The sequence below is a fragment of the Leguminivora glycinivorella genome, chromosome 2 (genome assembly GCF_023078275.1).
Source record: "Leguminivora glycinivorella isolate SPB_JAAS2020 chromosome 2, LegGlyc_1.1, whole genome shotgun sequence".
Classification (NCBI taxonomy): Eukaryota; Metazoa; Arthropoda; class Insecta; order Lepidoptera; family Tortricidae; genus Leguminivora; species Leguminivora glycinivorella.
In genome coordinates this window covers 2345337-2369912 of record NC_062972.1, presented here as the reverse complement: position 1 = coordinate 2369912, position 24576 = coordinate 2345337, and the positions used below count along the sequence as shown (strand labels likewise).

General features: G+C 37.0%; 1 protein-coding gene across 1 annotated transcript; it reads left to right on the top strand.

Moving 5' to 3' along the window:
* Positions 1-230: 230 nt before the first annotated feature.
* On the top strand, positions 231-19083 carry LOC125242233 (putative transporter svop-1). The gene is made up of 10 exons (XM_048150968.1): positions 231-356; positions 9845-10003; positions 10479-10647; positions 12982-13103; positions 14653-14897; positions 15486-15634; positions 16400-16568; positions 17066-17349; positions 17756-17883; positions 18362-19083. The coding sequence occupies exons 1-10, from the start codon at positions 299-301 to the stop codon at positions 18430-18432; spliced, it is 1554 nt and encodes a 517-aa protein (XP_048006925.1). The 5' UTR covers positions 231-298; the 3' UTR covers positions 18433-19083.
* Positions 19084-24576: the final 5493 nt, after the last annotated feature.

Sequence of the window (24576 nt, the reverse complement as noted above, 5' to 3'; positions counted from 1 at the left end):
TAATTTAAGTTTTAAGCTGGCAAACGAGCGCTATTGCGAACTTGCTAATTGAGTTAATAAATTCCCAAAAATCGACTTTCTTACAACTCACCTCTGTCACAACTCAGCTCAGTCTCCCCTGCTATCGGGCTTTCGTATGTGACCAAACTTACTCTCAAAACTTTAGATCGTTTCTTCCCCCCATTGTACGCTACGCCTCGATGACTTTGAAAACGCTCCGCTTTCTTTCAGTACAGTTTCAGTGTTGCCGTGATCGCGTGCGGTGCCGCGTCGCACATATTTGAACCCAGGACGCGGGATGAACGAGAACCGGAAGACGGAGGTCACTCCGTTTGAGGATGCATTGGACAAGACGGGTAAGTTAGATGATGTTGACATTGCGATGTTTATAAAATATTTTTTAATAAATAAATAAAAAATCTGTTCAAAAAGACTAGGACAGGTCTTGAAAGTTTTGGCATTTCAAAGGTTTCATAAACATTTTTGGGGACTAACTATATAATATAAGAATTTCTCATTGTCCCTACGCAACTCATATACTTATGTATAGGTACAGATTTTTCAAATAAACTGTTGCCATAATAGGTACACGACGTTTGTCGTTAAGTCACCTCTCATGTAGTAGGTAGATCATTGCTTTACAAAGTTCTGAAAAGCGATTGTGGTTATAAGAAAGTATCTTGAGTATCAATGTAATTATGCTAAACATCGTATTCGAAAGATGAGCGCAAAGCCCTTGGGGCTCCACACGGTTTTCATCGATTTTTGACAAGTTTTGAGTTAAAACTCTTAAATTGGCACTACAGATAGAATTATAAGTCCAACGGCCATCGGTCTTCAATCTTTTAATTATCTCTACTCGTATGATCGTCACATGTTTTCGCCAAATAAACAATGAAAGACTGAAGCAGGATATTCGGACTCAGTTGTGGTGTGGGCGATTGGCTAGCAACCTAACACTGCAATATTCATTGCTAAAAGTGACACTAAAATTGAAGCAGTTTCATGTGTTTGGAGCAATAAGGATTCAAAACTCTACTTATTCATGGGCTCCATTATCCAGCACATAGAGAAGAACGAAAAAGCTTCGGTGTAGTTAAAAGGTCTTTCTCAAGGGGAGTACAATGCACTGGAGAGAAGTTTCCAAAATTGCAAATGTTGGATACATTCTGGGGAGTGCGCTCAAGAACTCCACGACCTAATCCCTCCTTTTCCTTTCTCCTTATGCGCAAAACGATTTGCATTTCCAGAAATTTTGAGAATGTCCTGGAACTTGTACCTACCTATACTTACATTGTTAATTATAGCATAAAAACTGCAAGGGTTCCCGAAATTTCAAGAATAGACAAGATGTACAGATTCTAATTGCAATGTGCATGCTTGTGTTCGGGAAGTACTAGTATATTTAGATTCGTTGATTGTACACATCGGTCTCATTCGTCTTACGGCCATAACGCAAATTGCTTAACCGATCTGTTTTGATGCCGTCGAAAGTTCTAGAAGCGTCCCGTCGGAGAATATCAACATTCTTTAGAATTTATGCGTACTTTGGATGGACTGTGTGAGACATGATTTATCAAACGAAAGCAAGTTAGTGATGAGATGACGGGTGATAGAGTTGTATGGAAGAGGAAGACGCTGCACCGACCCCAAGTGACTGCGATAAGGGCGAGTGAATGATGATGATATGTCTGTGTGGAGATTTTTCATACCGCCGCGGCAAACATAGTGCTTCTACAATGACAAGCAGTCATCGTAGCCTATGGACACCTGCAACTAGGTGTTTAGAAGTCTGCAAACTCGTTTTTAGGAACGTCGGTAAATTCGAATATTGCGGAGTGCTCCATACAAACTTCCATTCCCAATTTTAGGGAAGTGGGGGTTAGAAAGAGGCAAAAAGTAGCCTTTGTCACTATCCATCCCTTCTACTACCTCCATTTAAAAAATCACATCAATTCGTCGCTCCGTTTTGCCGTGAAAGACAGACAAACAAACAGACACACACACTTTCCCATTTAATTTTTATAATATTATAATAAAAATAAAAGTAGGCATGGATTTCGAAAAAACCTAATCCAACCAAATCACCATACACATACATAAACAAGGCATGATGAAGTATTTTTCTGTCGGCCACAGAAATTATTCGATAAGAAGTATCGAAACCACAAACATGTAGTAAAACATGCCAATTGGCCTGATTTGTTCCAGCTGTCATATTTAACTAGGTATTTGATGCATTGAATTGTAGAAATTTACAACATCTATACAATTGCATCTACATTGTACTTTGAACTGTTTTTTGTGTGATTAGTCCTGACTGTGCTCACGAATTAATTCTATTCTATTCTATATCCTAAACTTAAAGAGAATGTTCTCAATGGAAACTTGCATGTCAATTTTGAGCATTTCGATGGGAAATCTTCAAAGTTCAAGCTCAAAAAAAAAAATCAAGACATCGTATCCTCAAATTCTATCAGTCAAAAAAGCGCTCGCGCTCAGTATTAGTACAGTGACTTTGTCACCTGAAAGTATAGGGCAGTATGCGTCAAATCCGGTAGTTCTGATTTTTTGCAGACTTGTTGATGTTGGCCTAATGAATAATCCAAGTTTGTGACCTCGAGCGCCGAACGCAACTTTGCCAAAAATCGAAAAAAACCGAGAAAATATTTTTTTTTCAGCCTTATAACCCTAAAGGACTAGTAAAATACTTTTCTTCAAACATTTTTAAAGAAGACTAAATTTGCTACAATATGAATACTAAAGTTGCTTCTTTAGATCCAATAGTTTACGAGATTAAGCCTTTCAAAGTTTTTTTTTTTTTTCGATTTGTATGGTGCTACTTTCTCGCTCGACTTTGTACAGACGCCATCCAGTCTGGGGCCTCGCAATCGAAACTTGAACTTGACTTTCGTGTTACGTAACGCTTGCCCCATATCCAACAATATACCTAAATATGTAAATATATCGGGTGGGCCCAAAAGCAAAACAGTAAACTGTAGGCTAGGTATACCACAGATTATTAATAAGTTACTAACGTAACTGATCCTTCAATTGCCCGCAAAACGAAAAATACCTACGCTTTATTTAACTAATACTAATGAGAATGTGTTACTACCTACCCACGTAATACTCAGAAGAATAGTAGGTGTACGTGCCACGCGACTACACAGGCGGGCGCGTGGCGCCTCTCGGGCACTTGTTACCTCGAGGCAACTGAGTAGGTACTACTAGGTACGTAACGCGCGACCGCGAGCGAGTGACGTAGGCCTGGCTATACTCCTTAAACTGACCAACATTTGTTCAGCGACTTTTAGGGTGAAACCCACCAGAAATCCGTTTACTTAGTCATTTTTAACCGACTTCAAAAAAAGGAGGAGGTTCTCAATTCGACTGAATGTTTTTTTTTTTGTATATATGTTACTCGATATCTCCGAGAATCATGGACCGATTTTCAAAATTTTTTTTAAATCGATCAGGTATAACTCCGAGGTGGTCCCATTGGCACCAAATCGGGGTCTGATGATGGGATCTTGGAGAAATCGAGGGAACTCTTCAAATGTTATAGGCACATGTAATGTTTTAGTGTATTTTTCAAAAGTACACCAGTATTTACGCCTGATGGTAATAATTTTATGTGGCTGAGCTGATGATGGAAGGTCAACTCCTCAATGGTTAGGAGTTAAAGGATAATTCTTTCACTACTGTACATATATTCGGACTGATACATATAATATCAATAGAAACCACTATTATTTTTTGCTTTTTATTTTCTCCTTGTTTTGTAACGCGCTTATTTTTGAAGGCGGTTTTATTTTTTATTAAAAAGTTTTTATACATACAAACACACAGAGAAAATAAGTATGTCACGAACAAAATACAACGAAGACCGAACAGAGTTCGGTCCTAATAGTGATCAAATACTTATCTTTGATATAATGGGGTGGGGCGGCATCGCACACATGTTATAAGTAAGTAAATATTCTTTATTACACCACAAGGATAACAGATTACAAATAGCAGACATTAAACATATAGGTAGCAACAGGCGGTCTTATCGCTGTAAGCGATCTCTACCAGATCTCTACCAGACAACCTTAGGGTAGCAGGAAATAAAGAATAGACATTTTGAAAATGGTAGTGCAAGAAATAATTAAAGGAATAGGAAAATTACATATACACTAAGTTAAATAATTATATACACCAAAAGTAAAAAAAAAAAATATCACACACAAACATGTACATATATTAATACATACACAAATGCATACACACATACATACATACATACATAACATAATATACACAGCAGCAAATCAAGGCAGAGATAAGTATAAGTAATGATTCTTCAGTCACATAGGTACCCAAATTATATTATAAAGTAGCTATGTTAGCGATAGAAGTCGACTATAGGATATGGGTTCAATTGTGCAATCACAATTTCGTTTTCTTTTAAGCCCTTAATTGCTAAGTTGCACTGAAACTTAAGTAGTTAAGTGCTTTGCCTACCATTTTGGGAATACTAGCGTGAGTTTAATGTATATGTATAGTTGTCATTCTTCTGTTATTTATAAACAACATACTAGTATTTATTACACATAATAGTTACTATGTACCTATGTGTAATTCGTAAAGTACCATCAGCAAAAGTGCCGGCGAATTTATCGATGAATTCATTCATATATCTCCATGGACTTTTGCAGCTGATAGTACATAATGCCTCCTTTCATTTTGATATCAGAATACACTTTTCTTGGATCAGTAGTTTTCTTCATTATTGTCCTCATGTAAGAATTCTTGGAAAAGACTGTTTGAACAGTACGGTACTGAAATTGCGATCTTTTCTTAGAATTTTTGTCGTCTTCGATATGTTAATTCTTAGAAATAAAAAAGTTACAGCCGGCCTTACCTAAACATGCCTGCATAAGACTAAGACGCTACAGGAGCAAAAACGGAAAGAAGCCCCCCCTTGCAAATTAGTAATTTTGGATAAATACAGCGCGTAAACCTAATAAGGGCGATAAATTAAACCAGGCATATAATTCAATATTGTTATCATTAATTAAGGAAAAATTTTCACCCCATAATGATTTTTTGAAAAATTTCCCAGCAGCAATGTACTGTAAACGTTTGCGATGACAATCAATTGTGTGTTTGCAAATTTTAGTTAAATTATTTTGTATGGATAAAAAAAATATTTCAATTTTAAGTAAAAGTTATCTAATTCTTTTTTATGTCCTAGTTATTTATCACCCTGTATACTAGTGTTATTAACTAAATTTATCAAAAAAAATTGTTTATTCAGAACAACTCAGTTAAAATATATGGCGGAAAAATCTAATTTTATTAATTTTTTAAAATTAAAATCGAGGTTCCTCTCTCGACTGTTTCCTCCTTCAAAACTTAAACAATCGTAACGAAATTTGAGAATCTGTATAACAATGAAATAATCTGTGTCGGCCCGTTTAGTTTTTTTGGCTAATTGTTACTAATTTAGAATACCACACCATTTTTACGCCATAATCAATAACGCCGTTTTTGGAATTTTTTGATAAAAAAAATAAGAATATCAAAAAAATCTAAACGGTCCTACACAGATGAAAATAATAATAATCTGTGTTGAAAAAATCATTTCCTCATCTTCAAAAACCAGGGAGGAAATAGTCGAGAGCGTTTATATGGAGAATTGACCCCTCCTGTAGCGTCTTAATGTGTTGACCTTGGAATATGCTCGCATTCGTTTTTTTCTAGGTAATTTGTAAAATATGGTGGGCACATTGTCTACTAATTAGTTTATTTAATAATAGATCAGTACATTTTTGTCGCGAATTTAGACTTGGTTTGGTTTACCTAGATATGCCTGAAGTAAACTAATATACCTAGTAGGTACCTGCGACTACAACAGTGCAGGCTCTATATTCAAGAGTACAATCGCTGACGCTGAAAATTTTCATTATTAATTATATGTATACTAACATGATTCGATTTCTTTAAAAGTATTCCAAAAAGTCACTTGCCCATAATTTTGCAATACAAATAAAACATAATTTCGCAGTATTCAAGTATATAAATTGATTATTCAGCTGTTGCTCATTTTTATTTTAAACTAGGTAGAATTATTTTCCTATCGCTATCGGTGACACGAGTATAGTCTAGACTATTGTAACCATTATAAGCCCTTCTCTTCATTAGATCGATATCGTATACGAGAGAAGAGACATAAGAAAAACAAGGAATCAATTCAAATGATTTTAACCTTTGTTGTACCAATCATATTATTTGAGAGTGCTAAAGAAACAGGCTTCTTCGACGATCAGCACTGATAAAAGAAGCTTGCTTGAACTATGAATTGGAAGCTCCAGTCAAAGAAAAGACTATTGTTAGGTTCGCCTGCTGAGCCGCGGTCCTGGGTTCGGATCCCGGTGTTTGTTTGTGTGATGAGCACAGATATTTGTTCCTGAGTCATGGATGTTTTCTATGTATATAAGTATGTATTTATCTATTTAAGTATGTATATCGTCGCTTAGCACCCATAGTACAAGCTTTGCTTAGTTTGGGGCTAAGTTGATCTGTGTATATTTATTTATTTAAAAAATCATATTCCATTGACATTTACTGTGAATCCATAAAGGTCATGTTACACTGGTTACATATTTCTTCTACTTACGCTGGCGTACTAAATTCCAACGATGAGCAAATACAGGCACAAAGCCGCAGCGTGATGCGTGGTTCGAAACAATAAAACAATGTCGAATTTATTATATTTGGCGATATTGTGTTAAGTACATATGAAAGATCAAATAATTGTTAGGTAGATAGGTACCTATTATACATATCCCAATCATAAGAATTACGCCTTTCGTGCGTATTCATAAAGTAAAATCGAATAGTGTAGGTAAACCAAATGCTAGGTTACCCTCATCTGGCAACCAAATTTTGGTCAGAAACACACTTCGCATAACATATTTTGCAGGAACACTTTCGGTCGAATGGTAATTTTGCAGAAAACTTAGTTGGCATTATTACTACCATGCATACGATACATTTGGCAGAATATTGTTTTACAAAACATTATTTTGGTCGACTTTGATTAAGCATAATTTTATGTACCATAATAATCATATAGCAAAGGAAATACAGCCCCAGAGGTCCCGTTAGGTATGACGACGAGCGAAGCGAAGCGAGGAGTGTTAGGTATCTTGCATCTCAAAAGAACCGACTCACTGTCAAAAAGCAAATTGCAACTTTATGCCGCCTAAATATTATGTATAAATATTACTTATATGCGAAAGTACTACTCGACTAGAAGACTATTATACTCATCAACATTATGCCAAAGTAGGATTCGGTATTATAATAATCTGCGAAATTATTTATGCCAAAGCATATTCTGCGTAAGGTGTTTCTGCTAAACGTGACTGCTTCGAAGAACTATTATACAAATCAAATATATGCGAAAAAAGTTTCTGCAAGACAATAGTGAGTGCTGAATGCTATTACATTTATACGAGAATTTTTCCGAAAGGGGGTTTATTAAAGTGGGTTACCTTACGTAAGAAATCGGCATTAGTTTATCCTTCAATCGCCCATTGCTGAACTAAGATTGGAGAAACGTTTATTTTACTCCGATCTGAAGCAACAGAATGAGTATTCATTACAAATGTTAGTCTTACCCTAGTGTTTGTTACCCCATCTTGCTTTAGGTCAAACCACAGACGTCACTTATAAACAAACTAAAAGTTAATCGCTCTATTGTCTTCTTTCTTGTAAACGCATTGTTTCTACGACACTTTCATTGACCTGCGAGTCATGTGACTTTTATTAAGCGTAACTGAAAGACATCTTCGTAAGCCGATTTCATGAAAAACTTATCCGAAATATATATCGTATCCAAAAATCGGGCCATGGCGTGACACATCATTAGAAAAAAAAAACTATCAGGGCGCCTTGATAGCTTATCTTTTTATGGTCTATAACAGAGTTTCAAAAGCGGACATCTCGAAAATTATCCAAGGTATTGAAAAACTGACTTTAACAACTTGAAGAAAATTTATTAAGCTTTAATATCGTAGAATAAGTCATGTCGCTAGGACGCATAGTTTCAGCGATAAAAGCAAACAACCTAAAAATGGGACCTTTAAACCCCATCCTTACATTGGAAAGAAAGAGAAAGGGGTCTATACCTATTATTTAATTGGCATAATATATTAATACTCCTAATATGATTCATAAAAATCATAACGTGTGTATATTACGCAATATTTTAAAAACGCACACTATGATTACGCATAACTACAGCGTATTTCGCTTAATCTTAATGTGCGTAATAATTATGATTTGTTATAACGATAATTTGGGATAAATTTAATAAGCATAACGCTGATTAGCATAATTATGAAATGGTATAAGTATACGCATGTTTGACTGATCGCTGATTGAGCATAGTGCAAGTGCGGAAAAATGGAAGTTTGAAACGAGTGGCGATAAATTAAAACACGACCGAAGGGCAACCCTCTCAGCCTCACGCGAGCGCATTAGCGTCGGGCCAACTGTATGGAAAAAGACGCGGCGTCAGTTGGCCCGACGCGCGACGCTATGCTCGCGAAACACTAAGAAAGAGGGGGGCCCTACCTAAGAGCTAAGAGTAAGTAAGTAAGTAAGTAAGTAAATATTCTTTATTGCACCATTTTACATGTTATATGTATACAGAATGTTTAGTGAGAGTATAACTAGGTAACAACAGGCGGTCTTATCGCTAAAAAGCGATCTCTTCCAGACAACCTTAGGGTAGCTGGAAAAACGGAACAGAAACAAAAGTTAACAGGCAGTGCAAGAACAAAAAATATAGAGAAAACCAACACAAACACACATACATATATACCGAATACATAAATAAATATACCTTACATACACATAATACATACATACATACATACATACATACATAAATACAATAAATAAAAATGGCAACTAAGAGTAGGTACTTAAGCATAAATATGTAATATGTCTCGTATTATTATATTTTTCTGCTAAATGCATTGTTCTAAATTAATACTTTTATTTTCATATCTATGATTCAGAGTTTCAGTTGCTACATTCTTGAGGTATTGTTCAGACTTTGTTTAACATTATTTCAAGAACTTTATTATATTTATAAAGCTAAGAAATAAATGTGTCATAATGGTTTTAGACGAAACACTTATTTCAAAAGTCGTTGCACTTTGTTTAAATATACCTGTAAGGCCCACTTGCACCAACCACTTAACTCAGGGTTAGTGGGCTGTCATCTGTCAAATTCCGCCTCGGGTTAGCCCTCCATTTTCGTTAAAGTGCAAGTGGCCCTAAACTGTCGGGCCGCCAAAGATGAATATAACGCGTATATACAACTATGTATACAACACACACGGAAAAATCACAGAAATAGAAATAGGAATATAAATATTATAAAGATTAAATTTACACATAATAATTTACAAAAAGATATACAAACGAAACATTTGTCGCCAGCTATTGACAGCAAGAATCTGTAGGTACATTTAAAGTTTTAAAAAAAAGACGCGCGCAGGCAGCGGCGGCATCGGCATCCATTTCGTCCAGGCTGCCAGCACGCGTAGCACAGAGGTTGGTTAGTTCCGTGGTCTACAATACCTAAGGCCCAATAGCACCAATCACTTAACTCAGGGTTAGTGGGCTATCATCTGTCAAATTCCATATAAGATGGTGGGTTAACCCTCTATTTTCGTTGTTGCAACCCTAATACGATTATTTGAATAAAAGCTTTCCCCTAAAGAGCAGATTAGACTTTTTTGTAAATAAAATAATAATTTTTATAAATTGTTTGCAGGCAACGGCATCTACAACATTCTACTGGTGATCACATGCGCGTGGATCCTATTGGCCATCGGCATAGATCTTTTCGGGTTCAGTTTAGTGGTCGCTACGGCATGTGACCTGAATCTGACAGTTGCTGAGAAGGGGATTTTGACTTCATTACCTTTTGTGGGTAAGTCTTGACATTGTTACCTTTTGTTTTGTGGACACAGTTGTTTAACTTTAATTAATGGCTGTGACCTGAACCTTGCAGTTGCTGGCAAGGGATATTGAGTTCAGTAATACCAGTGCCATATAGAATTCCAGACAAATACCTATAGGAAAACGAACCAACTGGTTCTGCGTGTCAAGTAGTGAACAATGAGTATGCGCGGCCCATCTCATCTTCTTACTTGTCTTCTGTACCGAGGGTTAACGAGCGGGATTCTACTGATAGCATATAAACAGGCGGAGCAAAGAAGAATTGAGGAGTATAAGTAATTCAGTCTTTAAGAACGGGGAAGATACATAAAACTACTATACTAGGTACCAAAACCTTTCTAAAAAATTTTAAGTTAGTTCGAACCGCTATGTTAAAAACGTTTAGCAATCCGGATATCAATGGAAAAAATAAATTTGAGAAAATAAAATACTGCCGTTGGTTCCAGGTATCCTGTTAGTGTCATACGTATGGGGCTGTGTGTCCGACACGCAAGGCCGCCGGTTCTCACTGGTGCTCTCACTGCTGGCCGCCTTCGTGTTGTCATGTCTCACCAGCGTGTCCCCCAACTGGCTGTTCCTAGGGATGGTCAAGTTCCTTCCGTTTGCTTGTGAGTTGTTAACATTGTATTAACGCAAGACCGTCGGTTCTCACTGGTGCTCTCACTGCTAGCGGTCTTCGCTGTTATGTCTCACCAGCGTATCCCCCAACTGACTGTTCCTTGGGATGGTCAAGTTCCTCTCCGTCTGCTTGTGAGTATTAACATTGGTTCCGAGAGTCCTGCTGTGTGTCCGACACGCAAGGCCGTCGGTTCTCACCTGTGCTCTCACTGCTGGCTGCCTTCATGTTGTCATGTCTAACTAGCGTCCCCCCCAACCGGCTGTCTCCGTTTGCTTCCGTGTGAGTATTGACATTGGTTCCGAAAGTCCTGCTGTGTGTCCGACACGCAAGGCCGTCGGTTCTCACCTGTGCTCTCACTGCTGGCGGCCTCGTGCTGTCATGTCTCACCAGCGTGTCCGCCAACTGGCTGTTCCTTGGGATGATCAAGTTTCTCCGTATGCTTATAAGTATTAGAAGTGGTTCAAGAGGTCCTGATTGTGTCCTACGTATAGAGTCGGATGAAGCGCACTATTAGATGAATTGCGCCTAACTAATGGTGGTGAAATGGTAGTTTATGTCATGCGTATTGTTTATCATACATTTTGAATACATAAATACTTATACTCTGTAAACAATTCTAATTTATTATTTACCTACATACATCAAGACAATAGTCTATATTTCAGCACTTATTCCACAAAACTAGCAAATAAATCCTCTGTTATACCTTTGGTTATACGGAATTGATGGTCGATAACTTAACAACGTGATAAAATTTATCACACTTTTATCACGTCGATAAACCTATCCAATGTGCGCCTAAATCGGCCATCAAAATATAATTTAGTATCCATTGTTATAAAAATAGATAAATTGTGATAAATATGCACGAGGCTGGTTTCACTAGGATATTAATATGGCCTTTAATTGCTTTGCTGATCAATGGGCCTTGTACAGTGTCAAGTGCATGTTACGTGAGCTGGGGGGTTACCATGACGTACTAAAGACGTTCAGTTTAGGTTGAGAGAAAGGGACACAGCTATAGCAGTTACATAGCTCCGTCCCTCTCTCTCAACCTAAACTGAACGGCTTTAGCACGTCATGGTAACCCCCTTGGTATTGCTACCCGGTAGTTTGTATGGCTTCTGGAAGGGAAATAGATTGACGTATGTGTGTTTCAGTTCATTAGTTTATAAAGATTTGCTTTCATAGGTAAGCGTGCTCCACCGTAGACCGCATCATCACTTACCATCAGGTGTGATCGTGGTCAAACGTCTACCTATTTATACAAAAAAAAAAACATTGTCAAAACAAAGTAAAAAAAAAATATTCTACGTCGGTTTAACTCATTGCAATATTTACTTACCAGCAGGAACACTAGGCCAAGGACGTATATAACTTCGTATAGACAGAGTCTAAAAAAAATTACCTCAGAACCATCAAGAGGAATGTACGGTCGCCTAGATGGCGCTACACTTTTGATTGACTCTCGGCTAGAATTGTAAAACATATAAAATTAAAAATATAGGCCAAATTGTACTGTAAAAACTAAGGTTCAAAAGGTTTAAGCCTATGTCGAGACATGGCAGCCTATGCACTGTGACTACACATTTTACTTTGATAGTAACTCTCTATATACTCGATCCTCTTTGACACTATTTTTATGATTCGGGTGTTGTTGGACTATGCCAAATAGTTTTGAAATATCGAATCTAGATTTATACTGATTATGTGGCAGTGGCGAGCCAAATCACGCAAACACGGTTTACAGTATACGCCAATGTTTAATATTACTCGTATGTACCTGCCTAAATAATCACATGACATCCCACGCACATAATCAGTTTCCATAGTTTTACTTCCCACTAAGCGAAGAAAATAGTTATTTGTTATTTGTTATACAAGGGGGCAAAGTTGTATTTTAACGCCGAATGTGGAATTGAAAAACGAGCAAGTGAAAGGATTCTATAGTTGAACCACGAGCGAAGCGAGTGGTTCGAGAATAGGATCCCAAACTTGCGAGTTTTTTTACACACGAGAAGTAAAATACATTTGCACCCGAGTGTAACACAAAACTTTTCCCCTCACTATAGCGAGGAAACTACAACGCAAAAAATGCGTTTATCACTGCTTCCAGTAGTTCCACAGGTGGTAAATCATCTTTATTACTAGATTCACCTACTTTTATCAATTTTAAAGCAGTTAACTTGAGTTTATTCAAGGTCAAATTACTTTACCCACTAGTGGATAAAATGCGTTTTTGCCCGCTGGTATTAAAGGACAAAACACTTGTTTCCGAGCTAGTGAGGGGAAAAATATTGTAAACATTTAATTCCATATTTTTGTTACAGTTCATGCGCTGCGAATTCGGCCACGTACACACTGGTGGGCGAGTCATGCACCCGACGCGTGCGCAACAAATACATGCTGCTGATGACGTGTCTGCTGCTGTTGTCACCTGCGGCTGCTGCTGGTGAGTTTATTTGTTTACAATATTTCTCTGAAAAAGATCAACAAGTCTACAGAGGACCTTAAATTCAATCTAGAAAAACAAAAAATAATTGTCACAATTTGGATTTCTTTCAACCCCTTTTTACCAAGAGTGGCACTGAAACTTAGTAGTTTATGTGTTCTGCCTACCCCTTTATGGGATACATGCGTGATTATATGTATGTATGTATGTAAAAACAGAAAATCTGTGTACCTTTACTTGTATCGTTGTGTGTAATATACGACGATAATCGGAGACTAAGACCATATGAGGTCTTACATCTTTATTTATAACTAGCTTTTGCCCGCGGCTTCGCTCGCGTTAGAAAGAGACAAAAAGTAGCCTATGTCACTCTCCATCCCTTCAACTATCTCCACTTAAAAAATCACGTCAATTCGTCGCTCCGTGTTGCCGTGAAAGACGGACAAACAAACAGACACAGACATTTATAATATTAGTATGGATTAGGGTGTGCAAACCGGTTAACCGGTTAACCGAAAAACCGGTTAACCGAGACTTTTTGGTCTCTGTTAAAAACCGGTTTTTATAGTCTCTAACCGGTTAATAACCGAAACTGTATTTATTTCTCAAAATTTGGAAAATTAGGCATTAAAAGGTTCAAAAATACGTAATTATTTAATGTTTTGTAATATTAAAGATTTATTAATTACTTTTCATTGACAACATTATTATCTGTAATGATTTTATTTTAAAAATTAGTCCCGAGTCTACTCAATTACAAATTTTATACAATACAGTAGAGTCCGGTTCGTATATTACGACTCCGCATAGACCTAACGTCCAACCTCTTACAACGACGTAAGCACAGGTATTTATTTGGTTTTTGTATGTGATAGTATGAAAGTACATCCGTTTATTACGACTCCGATTTTAACGACCAGCAACAACCAGGAAACAAGGCTACTTCCACCCGAGCACGGCCCCCTGTCTTGCCTACAACAAGTAGCAACATTAAACATTACTTCGCGACATACCTAGAGAACGCAACTGTCGTATCACATTCAAACCACACAAGCCTTTTTTAGCAATTTCCGCATTTACCAAATTTCCAAAAACTGGATAAAAATCATCTTCATCGTGCAAGTAATACCTGCTACGATATCATCAACATCAGAATTCTTAAAGATAATGGTAATTATTGCGTAGTACGGCCATTTACTAAAAATCCTCAAAACCGGTTAATAACCGGTTAACCGGTTTCGAAGGAAAAGTCTCGGTTATTAACCGGTTTTTTAAGTTAACCGGTTTTTGCATACCCTAGTATGGATTCTTCTTATAAACAAGGTCATTCAGTCACTGTTCAGATTCGATCAAATTGACTTCACCTTCTCTTTATCAAAACTTCTCTTTTCAATTCAGCTGGAACTGTGCGTAATTTCTAACATTTCATAATGTTAATTAGGTAATTTATGTTGTTAGTGCTTCTGAAAATTGTATCAATTCCTTTATGAATGTATATCAATATTTTATTTATCAATTGTTTCACTCAAAACTCTTTTCTCATTTACAGTCCTCACCTACCCTACCCTGAAGCTCAAGTTCGCAGCTGAACTCACCTGGCTCCACGTGGTCTTCACCCCCTGGCGTCTCCTCATCATCGTCCTGGCCATCCCCTCTGGCATCGGTGGCTTGGCCATCTACTTCTTCCACGAGAGCCCCAAATTCCTGGCCAATATTGGCAGGAAGGAAGACGCTTTGGATGTCATGAAGAGCATTTATGCTGTTAATCATAGGTGTGCTAAGGATAGTTTCAATGTGAGTTTTCAATAATTTCTTATTTTAAACGTACGAGCATTTATGTCCCTTCTTTGTACTAATACAGGTAGTTTTTAATATTCTTTAGATTATTTTGAAACATATTTGACAAATAACAATAAATCAACTCGGAAAGCAAGCAAGGAAATAATGTAATGCCACTATTAATAATTCCTGTGAAAATATAATCTTTACTATTGGTACTTTCTCATTTCACTATTTCAATGTGTAAAGCTAGCTTAGATGGTCTGTACCGATTTTTCTTGGTATATCGTTCATGGGGGTATCGTTAAAATTAAAACTACAACAGCATTGTTCTAGGGAGACATTTCTGCTGACTGTTCACCGTTATGTGTTCCGATGTTCTGATAACCGTTAGGTATAATGTCAAAATTGGTTCTCCAGTTTTAGCAGCAATGGAATAAATAATATTGTCTCTAAAAAGATTGTAGACCTTGATGTTGATCTTATTTATGGTGCTGGATGACGCGCATGACTCGCAAAACTTGAGGATGAACTTATCAAAAAAGACCATCCGTGCCTTTCATATTTCATGTTGATTCTGAACAACTATTATTCTCGTTCCAGGTTAAAGCCCTCGAATTAGGCGAGGAGACATCCCGCAAGCAGATGTCCCTCCTCCGCTCCATGTATGAGCAGAGCGCGCCCCTCTTCCGCCCCCCGCTGCTGTGGCGCACGCTACAGCTCTTCTACATCGTTGCCGTGGTGTACATCACGTGAGAACCAGGTTTTACACATGTGTATAACGTAACCCGTGTTGTGTTCGATGCAATGGTCACCGATATATTTATTCATTGACGCGCGCCTGTTCTAGTTGCTACCCTATAGTCCTCTTTGTGGTAGCCTCATGACTAAACAAGGGGTCAACGGGACACAAAACCAAAAATTATCCAGCCCTTGCAGAGAATTTGTAACCAAACTTGGCGTGTTATATAACCTTGAGCCCGATCATATGCCGTATGACTTCCAGACTATTTGTACAGTCTTTATTTATTGAACTATGCAAATACCATTGATGTATGCATTGTCTAGCACAATCTTCGAAATTATCGTTTTCAGATGCTAGTTCGTTATAAATTCTGAAAATTCTTTAATAACTTTGCAATTCAGAGTTTATTTTTACTGTGCCTTATAAGTTTTAATTACAATTTTCCTGTCCCACTAAATTTTTGTATTAAATCTGCTGACTTACAGAGTCATCATTTCTAAAATATCTCAGACACGTGTATTATATAATTTGGACAATCGCCATAGGCAGGGAGCCAAACTCTCATTTTCACTCGAAACGAACTATCGAACTGATCTATACTAGGCAAATCTGTTTAATCTTCTCACGGACATAAACGACATTTGGAAACGAAATAGTTGCTAATCAAATTACATATTTTCGTTACAGTTTTTTTTTCTTATTTATCTTAAATAAGTGACTCTTTCTTATGTAAATTACTTTTTGTATTTAAACTCATTTCTTTTTATTTCAGTAACAACAGCTTCCTCGTATGGCTGCCACAGATCTTCAACCTGGTAATGCTGTCCATGGAAACTGGAACAGCGGAAGGCAATAATATCTGCACACTCATCTTACATCGAAACATTACACGGGCTGTTGCGGATAACAGCACTAATTCTACGGCTGGTACTGTAGAAATTGTAAGTTTAATGCTTTTCATTTCAGTAATGTGTGGGATTAAAATAATAATGACAGATTTCGTCATAAACGGATCCAAATTATGAGTTGTTTTTTCATAACAAACAAAAACTTTGTGTTACCCAAGAGCAACAAATATCAAAAGTGCAGAGCTTCTAAGATTCCAGGCAATTACTAACAAACAAATCGTTTACATGATTGTTATGATTTGTGTGGTCACGTTCTTGTACATAATTTAAATTATTAATTGAATGTGTGTATGTAATTTAACTTCTTATATAAAAACTGGATTATTAATTTGGTGTGGGGAATTGTGACTAGCCTCCTAGTCGCAATTTTATCCTATCTTAATTCACGCTCGTATGCCTATGAGCCATGTTATTTAGATTTTAAATCCGATTTTTGGTACAACTTAGGTAGAAGTACACTGTAGGACGTATATAATTTTTATTTTGTAGTAGAAAAATAAATATCTTTACTGTTTTTTTTTCTTTTCCAGTCCCCAAACGCCTGTCTCGGCTACATCGAAGACAACGTGATTCTCACGCTCATTGCCTCCCAATCCGCCTTCTCCTTCCTAAACTTCATCATCTCTTACCTCCCCAACCACCGTAAGACTGTCCTGCTGACCATCCTATCCTTATCCTCTTTGAGTGGAGCCTGCTGTAATCTCATGCCGGAGCCGGTCTCTAGCGTGTTCTTCTTCGTGCTTTTTACTTGCACATGCTTGGGGATGGGAATTCTAGCGTCGTTCTTTGTGGATTTTTATCCGACGTCTTATAGGTAAGCGAAGCGTACTTTTGTTTATTATGATATTTAATTTTTATTGTAATTTTATAAATATGTGACAAAATGAGAGATATTTTACTCACAGTATAGGTAAGTTAGGAATTTAGTGGCAAAGGTTGGAGGAATCAAATATAGCGATATAGTCGTTTTCAGAATCTTTTTCTCAGTATAAGTACTTATAGGGAGGGAATTTAATAGTAAGTAAAGTTAAGTAGGTGCTACGCGACTAGGTGTTCAGAAAATCTATATACTTGCATCGCGGGCAAGACAGTGCCTTTTTAATAACATCCCACAATTTTATTATAAATATACTTGTGTTGATTTTCCATTCAAATAAATCTGTTAGTACTAAATCAGTCACTGACTGACAAATGTTATTCAAAGCTATAAATACTTTCAGAGGAATGGTGACCTGCCTTAGTATAATGGTGGGTAGGAGCAGTACGTTCATCGGCATTAACTTAGTGGGAAACCTCATCTTCCACCACTGCCAGATCACCTTCTACTTCTGGTCTCTACTGGTCTTGAGTAAGTGCAAAAATAAAGCTTGATAGCCAGGTCCAAATAGAGCGAGGCACGTCGCAAGACTTGCCTCGGCCGAAGCAGCACGCGCGTTTAGTTGGGTGAGCAACCGGCATCGTAGAGGTACATCTACACAGCACGTTTGCCTCTTGAGGAAATTATCTCGCACGTGCCTCGCTTTGTGTTGACCTAGGTAATGAAGCGTCAAGGAGTGTGAAGTTAGTTTGCAAAATTACCATTATCAGGTTCTCGTTAAAATGATTTTAATTCGGTTTTAACATAATTATAAGTTGCGTTATTTTATACTACATAATACCTGATCACTTTAATGAATACCTTAATTAACGTTTTATCTAAATTTAATATTAAATTTTTCGCATTTTATAACGATTTACAAATATACTGTATAATGTTTTAATGTGAAAATATATGTATTTAATGACCTGATAAAAATGGTTGCTGACTCTCACACTATAACTTCCAGGTAGCGTAGTGGCTGCTTGGTTCCTGCCTCCCGACAAAGTCAAGCCTGAAGTCAAGACGACTGCTATGTAATGTGCAATTATGGTTATTGAAACAAGGACTGTCTGTGATTTTAGGATAGTGCCGTTAGTACAATGAAATGCACTTCAAATGAAGCGCTTGATCAATCAATCAATCAATCAATCAAAAATATAATTTATTTATGTCTGCTTAATTATAAGCTGTCATGAATAGTTAATTACTTGATACCTTATTTACTTCAGTCATCCTAACTATATAGAAGTTAATTCCTAAGTTTCTGCAGTTAGACTGCACTTACAAGGTCAGCTTTTAGGATGATACATTGGTAATACAGCTAAACACTGAACGCGTGTATCACATATATGATATTTTATATAACATTGCGAATACCTTTTATTTTAGAGTACTTAAATTTAATTTAGAATGAATTCTCCCTCTGCCAATATGTCACTTATTAATTTTGACATCCTTTGAGGGACTAGAGGTCTAGCCAAGATACCACAATTTGTTGTAGGTTCGTCAAAAAACGCTACATAAAAAAAGAATACGAGATGCTACAAAAATTTAAGAATATTCCCATATATTATGACGACCGGTCTGGCGCAGTCTGTAGTGACCCTGCCTGCTACGCCGCGGTCCCGGGTTCGAATCCTGGTAAGGGCATTTATTTGTATGATGAGCACAGATATTTGTTCCTGAGTCATGGATGTTTTCTATGTATTTGTATATTATATAATATATATCGTTGTCTGAGTACCCACAACATAAGCCTTCTTGAGCTTACCGTGGGCCTCAGTCAATCTGTGTATAAGAATGTCCTTATAATATTTATTTATTATATTTTTTACGGCAGTGATTGAATTGGCTAGGCCCCTGGAAGTACTTAAAATGGCGACAGTATTTAAAGTTGTGCGCTGTGAATATTTAAGTTTATTAATAGTTGATAATTATAATATTGTCTTTGCGGGGCCATTTTTTTCTAAGTTGTCCACCCTCCACCCCACTTTTTTGTAACATGGGTATTTTTACGCGATTCATACTCAGAGTCCTGAAATTTTTCGATCCTGATAGGAGAAAAGAAATTATATATACATTTTTCAAACCTTCCATTCCGTTACCGCCATACAAAATGTATGAAAAAATGGTAACGGAATGGGAAAAAAACTTGGGACACTTTTTTTCTCCTATTATGATTAAAAGATTCTGAGTGGAAGTCACATAAAAATTGCCAAATCAAAAAAAAGTGGAGTGGACAACTTTGAAAAAAATGGCCCTGCTACAGTAGGGGAGTGTAAGATGTCATAATTTAAGCTTGAAAGTGTGGTTTATTTCAATTTGAAGAAGATAATTTTATTAGAAGGTAAGACCGTCTAATATGCTCTTTCGAGGCTTCTATCTTTTATGTTTGGACATACATAAAATTGTACTTACAATACCTCTCATGATGGTCTTTCCGATATAAATTTTACGCAGTCTTCGCCAGATCTACCTACTTCATTTGATGGAAAGTATCGAAAACGGAAATTATTTGTATACGCACAAACGACAGCGAAGTAATTTACATATATTTATGTTACTGGAAATATCATCATCATCATCATCACTTAATTAATCGAATGATAAAATTATTATTGGATATGACGTCTTATTTTATATAATGTATCAGTTTTGGGCGTTAAGTAACATAATTACCAAAATGTTGCTTTTATTTTAGGTATAACATCCATCTCACGTGTATTCCAGTTTCTATTTTGTTTAATTGTGCAACGAAGATAGGAGTATGCCGTTGTCGCTCGGGCTACTTAGGGAAGTTTTATTTAGTAAATTATTAGGCGCTACTATAAACGCCTATAATAATTTCAACGGTGAAAAAATTAGGTTATTACTGAGCAACTTTAACTATAGGAACAACCCAGAAATCGCCAAAGAACTTTCAAACATTTTGGCTGAAGTGACCTTAACATTTTTTATGGAAGAATAATTTGTTTAACACGTTCGCGGACGCTCAGTCACCCCTCTGGGACACCAATATTTTGTATGGGAATTTTTCGACTGCTATAGCATACCTGTCCTTAGACAGCTTATATTAGGGTTATTATGTGACGAGGAACGCTATAGCATTCGGATGCTATAGCATACCTGACAAAATACAGAGGTAAAATGTGATCTTGTGTGACACCGTATGCTATAGCATACGATGCTATAGCGTACCGTGACACAATACTGAGTCAAAATGCGATCTTATATGACACCGTATGCTATAGCATACGATCCATAGATGGTGATACAGCAGATTCATTCTGTAGAATCATATCAAATAAAACATTTAGTGTTTCTGGCTGCGGAGATGATGCCCACAAATAAAAGTATAAAGCTTGTTCACGAATACAGAGTTTTTTGGTACAAGAAGAATTGTCTAAATGTGTATCTCCTACAGACTCTTTTGGAGTACCTAACTTTCGTCAGAACTGTAGTCACCCGTTTCGTCATTGAGACTAGAATAATGTTTGTTCAAACCTGCTGTTGTATAGGTGCTAAAGGCCTTCGTTTGGTGCGATGATTTCTGGGTAGAACTTATCCACTACCTCTCACTACGCGATGATTCGCCCAGCTTTATATGCTATTTTACAAGCATCTAAACCAAGTTCAAGTAGTTAAACACCAACAAAATTCACTCAAAAAGATATAATTTAACGTAAACAGTCAGTATCAACCAGAAATAGGGTTTATTCACAATTATATGAGCAAAGCAATGACTAAGTACGAAGGAAATTACTCAAATAATAGGTGTAAACATGCCTCGCTTTTCTTAATTTATCGTAACCAAAATCACGGTGTATTATTATAAAACGACAGTGGACTTGTTTGTTAATAAAACCGCAACACAAAAATATATATAAACTGTAAAAATAATTACTTATGATTTTTTAAACAATCCGTAAAATTGCGTTTGCGCTCGAAATTTGGCCACATTTCACGGGCCAACTCCCGGTGACACTCGCGGGGCTACTGCGCAAATTTCCATACAAAGAGGTATTCTATAGCATACGCGTCACAAAAAGGTGAACTCGATCTGTGACGCCACAGCATATTTTTTAACTGCGATAAAACTATGTAATGTTGCAGTATGCATACTATGATTCTAGTGAATGGTAGAGGAAATGTTGGTGAATAATATTATACTGTGAACAAGCAGATTACTAAGCAAACAGACGCATAAATTCAAACCAAATAACGTATTCTATAGCATACGCGTCACCAGAAGGAGTACAAAAACGTATGCTATAGAATACGCGTCCGCGAACGTGTTAAGGTGAAGCGGGGCAAATCTCGACTGGGGGACAATTGTTACAGATCCATTTTTTCCATTATTACACTATGATGTTGAGTTACTACATGTATCCACTGAACACGCCTACCATAAATATAACCGATGGACACTCTATTTAATAATGCAAAAATTGTTAAAAATTTAAAAAATGGACCAGTTACTTTTATCCCCCAGTCGAGATTTGCCCCGCTGTACCTTAATGCTATTTCGGGCTTGGTCCCACAGTAAATCCTGCTCAGTATGACTTATGTAACTAAATAAATAACCTGCATACTATGTTAAGTATCTGTGAAACAAATTGTATGACAATATACGTAGGTATAAGAAATAAATACCAAATTCTAAAAAGTATTTCATTAACCCCTTCAGTGCCAAGGACGCATGAATCTTGAACGCCAACCATCAAAACCAAAAACGTCAGCGTGCGTAGCCAAATGCACATTGCTCACGAAACGCTCACGAAACGAAACGCTCGTAGATACCTATCTCTATCGCTCTTGCGTATTGGCGCGACATAGCCAGACTACCTGTCGCGGAGTTTCGTTTTCGTTTTGCGTCGTAGAAATGGCATTCGGCTACGGGGCCAGGCACTTGCCAACTAGCAAATCGAACTGGAGCCGTTATAAATAAATAAATCAACACCTTACACAGATCAACTTAGCCCCAAACTAAGCAAAGCTTGTACGATGGGTGCTAAGCGACGATACACATACTTAAATAGATAAATATATACTTATGTACATAGAAAACATCCATGACTCAGGAACAAATATCACACAAATAAATGCCGTTACCAGGGGATTTTTGAGTCTCACGGCGTTCGAATTCAGAAAATTGTCACTGAAAATAATAGGCAATTCACCGTTTTCAACCGGTATTTTAGTGACAGTGAGACTCAAAAATCGGCCCCCGGATTCAAACCCAGGACCGCGGCTTATCAGGCAGGGTCAGTACCGACTGAGCCAGACCGGTCGTCAATTTGACAAGCGTTCTTGGTGCTATAGGCACGACTTCTTACAATGCCTTCCGGCTCAGCCACGACATTGGTCTAAGCGCGACAGCGGTGAGCGGCGGCCATATATTGGAGCGAGACACAGCGATGGGACTTTTCATTCGCACGTATGGCTGCCGCTCACCGCTGTCGCGCTTAGACCAATGTCGTGGCTGGGCCGTTCAAGTGTTGTTGCCGTTCAAATAATCAGGCGTTGTAATATTTAAAGCGATTTTCAATCAAATTGTAGATTAACGCCCTATAAACGTTCTCTAAAGTTATAATGCCATTCGAGTAAGTAAGGTGCATTAGGATAATTCCGAAAGTCGCATAAAAATCACCATTATTTCCATCATATCAAGACCCCTTTCGGAATTACCAGAGCATTTCTGTCATTCGAAGTTACCCTAATGCACCTTACATACCTAGGAAAGTAAAATACCTAAGAAAAGTCTCAAATCACATAATATATGTGATAGTCTGCCGAGGTGGAGTATAAGTGATTCTGAGGCATTCATAATTACTGACCAAGGTGTATACTATTTTTCTGTTCTACGGAGCTGGGAAGTGGTAAAAGTTCGTTTAGCGTAGTGGGGCCCATTTCTCGAAGCTACAAGATACAATTTACAAGTAGTTGTCAATGTCTAATATGACAAGTTGGAAAGAGACTTCCGCTTGTAACATGTAACTTTCAGTTTTGAGAAATGGGTCCCAGAAATTTGATTTTTTCCAGCCGGAGGGCAGAAAAAAATATAGTTGAATCTGCAGCGGTGGAATGGAATTGAAATCAAAATAGGTAATATTTCAATATTTTATTATAAATAGTACAACTTATACAAAAAATACCTAAATCTATTAACTATTTTTAGGAATGTAAATATTTTTACATCGTTCATTCGCCATAGCATGTAGATTCTGATTATCTATAAAAAACAGACATGAAAATAATAAAACATTTAATTTTCTTAGTGCAATGATTCTAGCCAACCCTTTGGAACCCTAGGCCACTTCTACTACCTTGTCAAAATGACAAGCAGTAAGAGATTTCTTACAATCTGATTTATAACGTCACTATGACATAGTTCTACTGTGGCCTAGGGTTCCAACTGGTTGACTGTAATAATTATGTTCTCTTATGGCAAAAGGTTCCTTAAGGACTACCTTTAGGTACCTCAAGTCTGTGAATTCAGGCATTAAAAGAGTATTAAGAGAGAAGTTATCAATGAATTCATTTTGCAGCTCACTGTACAAAGCCGAACCTTCAGAGGCAATATATCAGGATTACATAATATTTGACCATTTAACACTCATTAAGGCACGACAAACAACAATTTAAGAAAACATTTAAAATAAAATAGGATGGATTATCGATTCCTAATTTAAAAACAAAATTTACTACCTTTCACACAGGTATTTTTCCTTTTGTACAAAAGTCTTTTATAAAACAGATATACCTACGAACACAACTTCTAAGTCATTCACATTCAATACAGTCCAAAGTTTAACACGAATGTTCATTTCCCATCTTAAAATCGACTGCCAAAGATGTTCTTTTAACTCAAAATGAACTGTCATTTTTTAGAACTATGGAGTGTAGAAAGAAGAGGAGGAACAACTGTTAAAGTATAGTCAACCAATTTGGAATGGAACCTTAGGCCACTGTAGAACTATGTCAAAAGTGACGTTATAAATCAGATTGTAAGAAATCTCTTACTGCTTGTCATTTTGACATTCTTGCTAAGAGGACTAGGGTTCCAATTGGTTGACTGCACCTGCAAGTGTCCAGCTGCAAATGTGTCGCTTAACTTCAAACTTGGGTGAAATCCATTCTGCTATAAGGTTGATTATATAAAATAAAATAAAAATATGATGT

What these genes read in the sequence shown, in the direction of transcription:
- LOC125242233 (XM_048150968.1), top strand. Translation starts at nt 299, where the DNA reads ATGAACGAGAACCGGAAGACGGAGGTCACTCCGTTTGAGGATGCATTG. An exon ending in GTCACCTGCGGCTGCTGCTG is followed by an intron (nt 13,104 to 14,652) that starts GTGAGTTTATTT and finishes TCTCATTTACAG; the next exon opens with TCCTCACCTACCCTACCCTG. An exon ending in GTGCTAAGGATAGTTTCAAT is followed by an intron (nt 14,898 to 15,485) that starts GTGAGTTTTCAA and finishes TTCTCGTTCCAG; the next exon opens with GTTAAAGCCCTCGAATTAGG.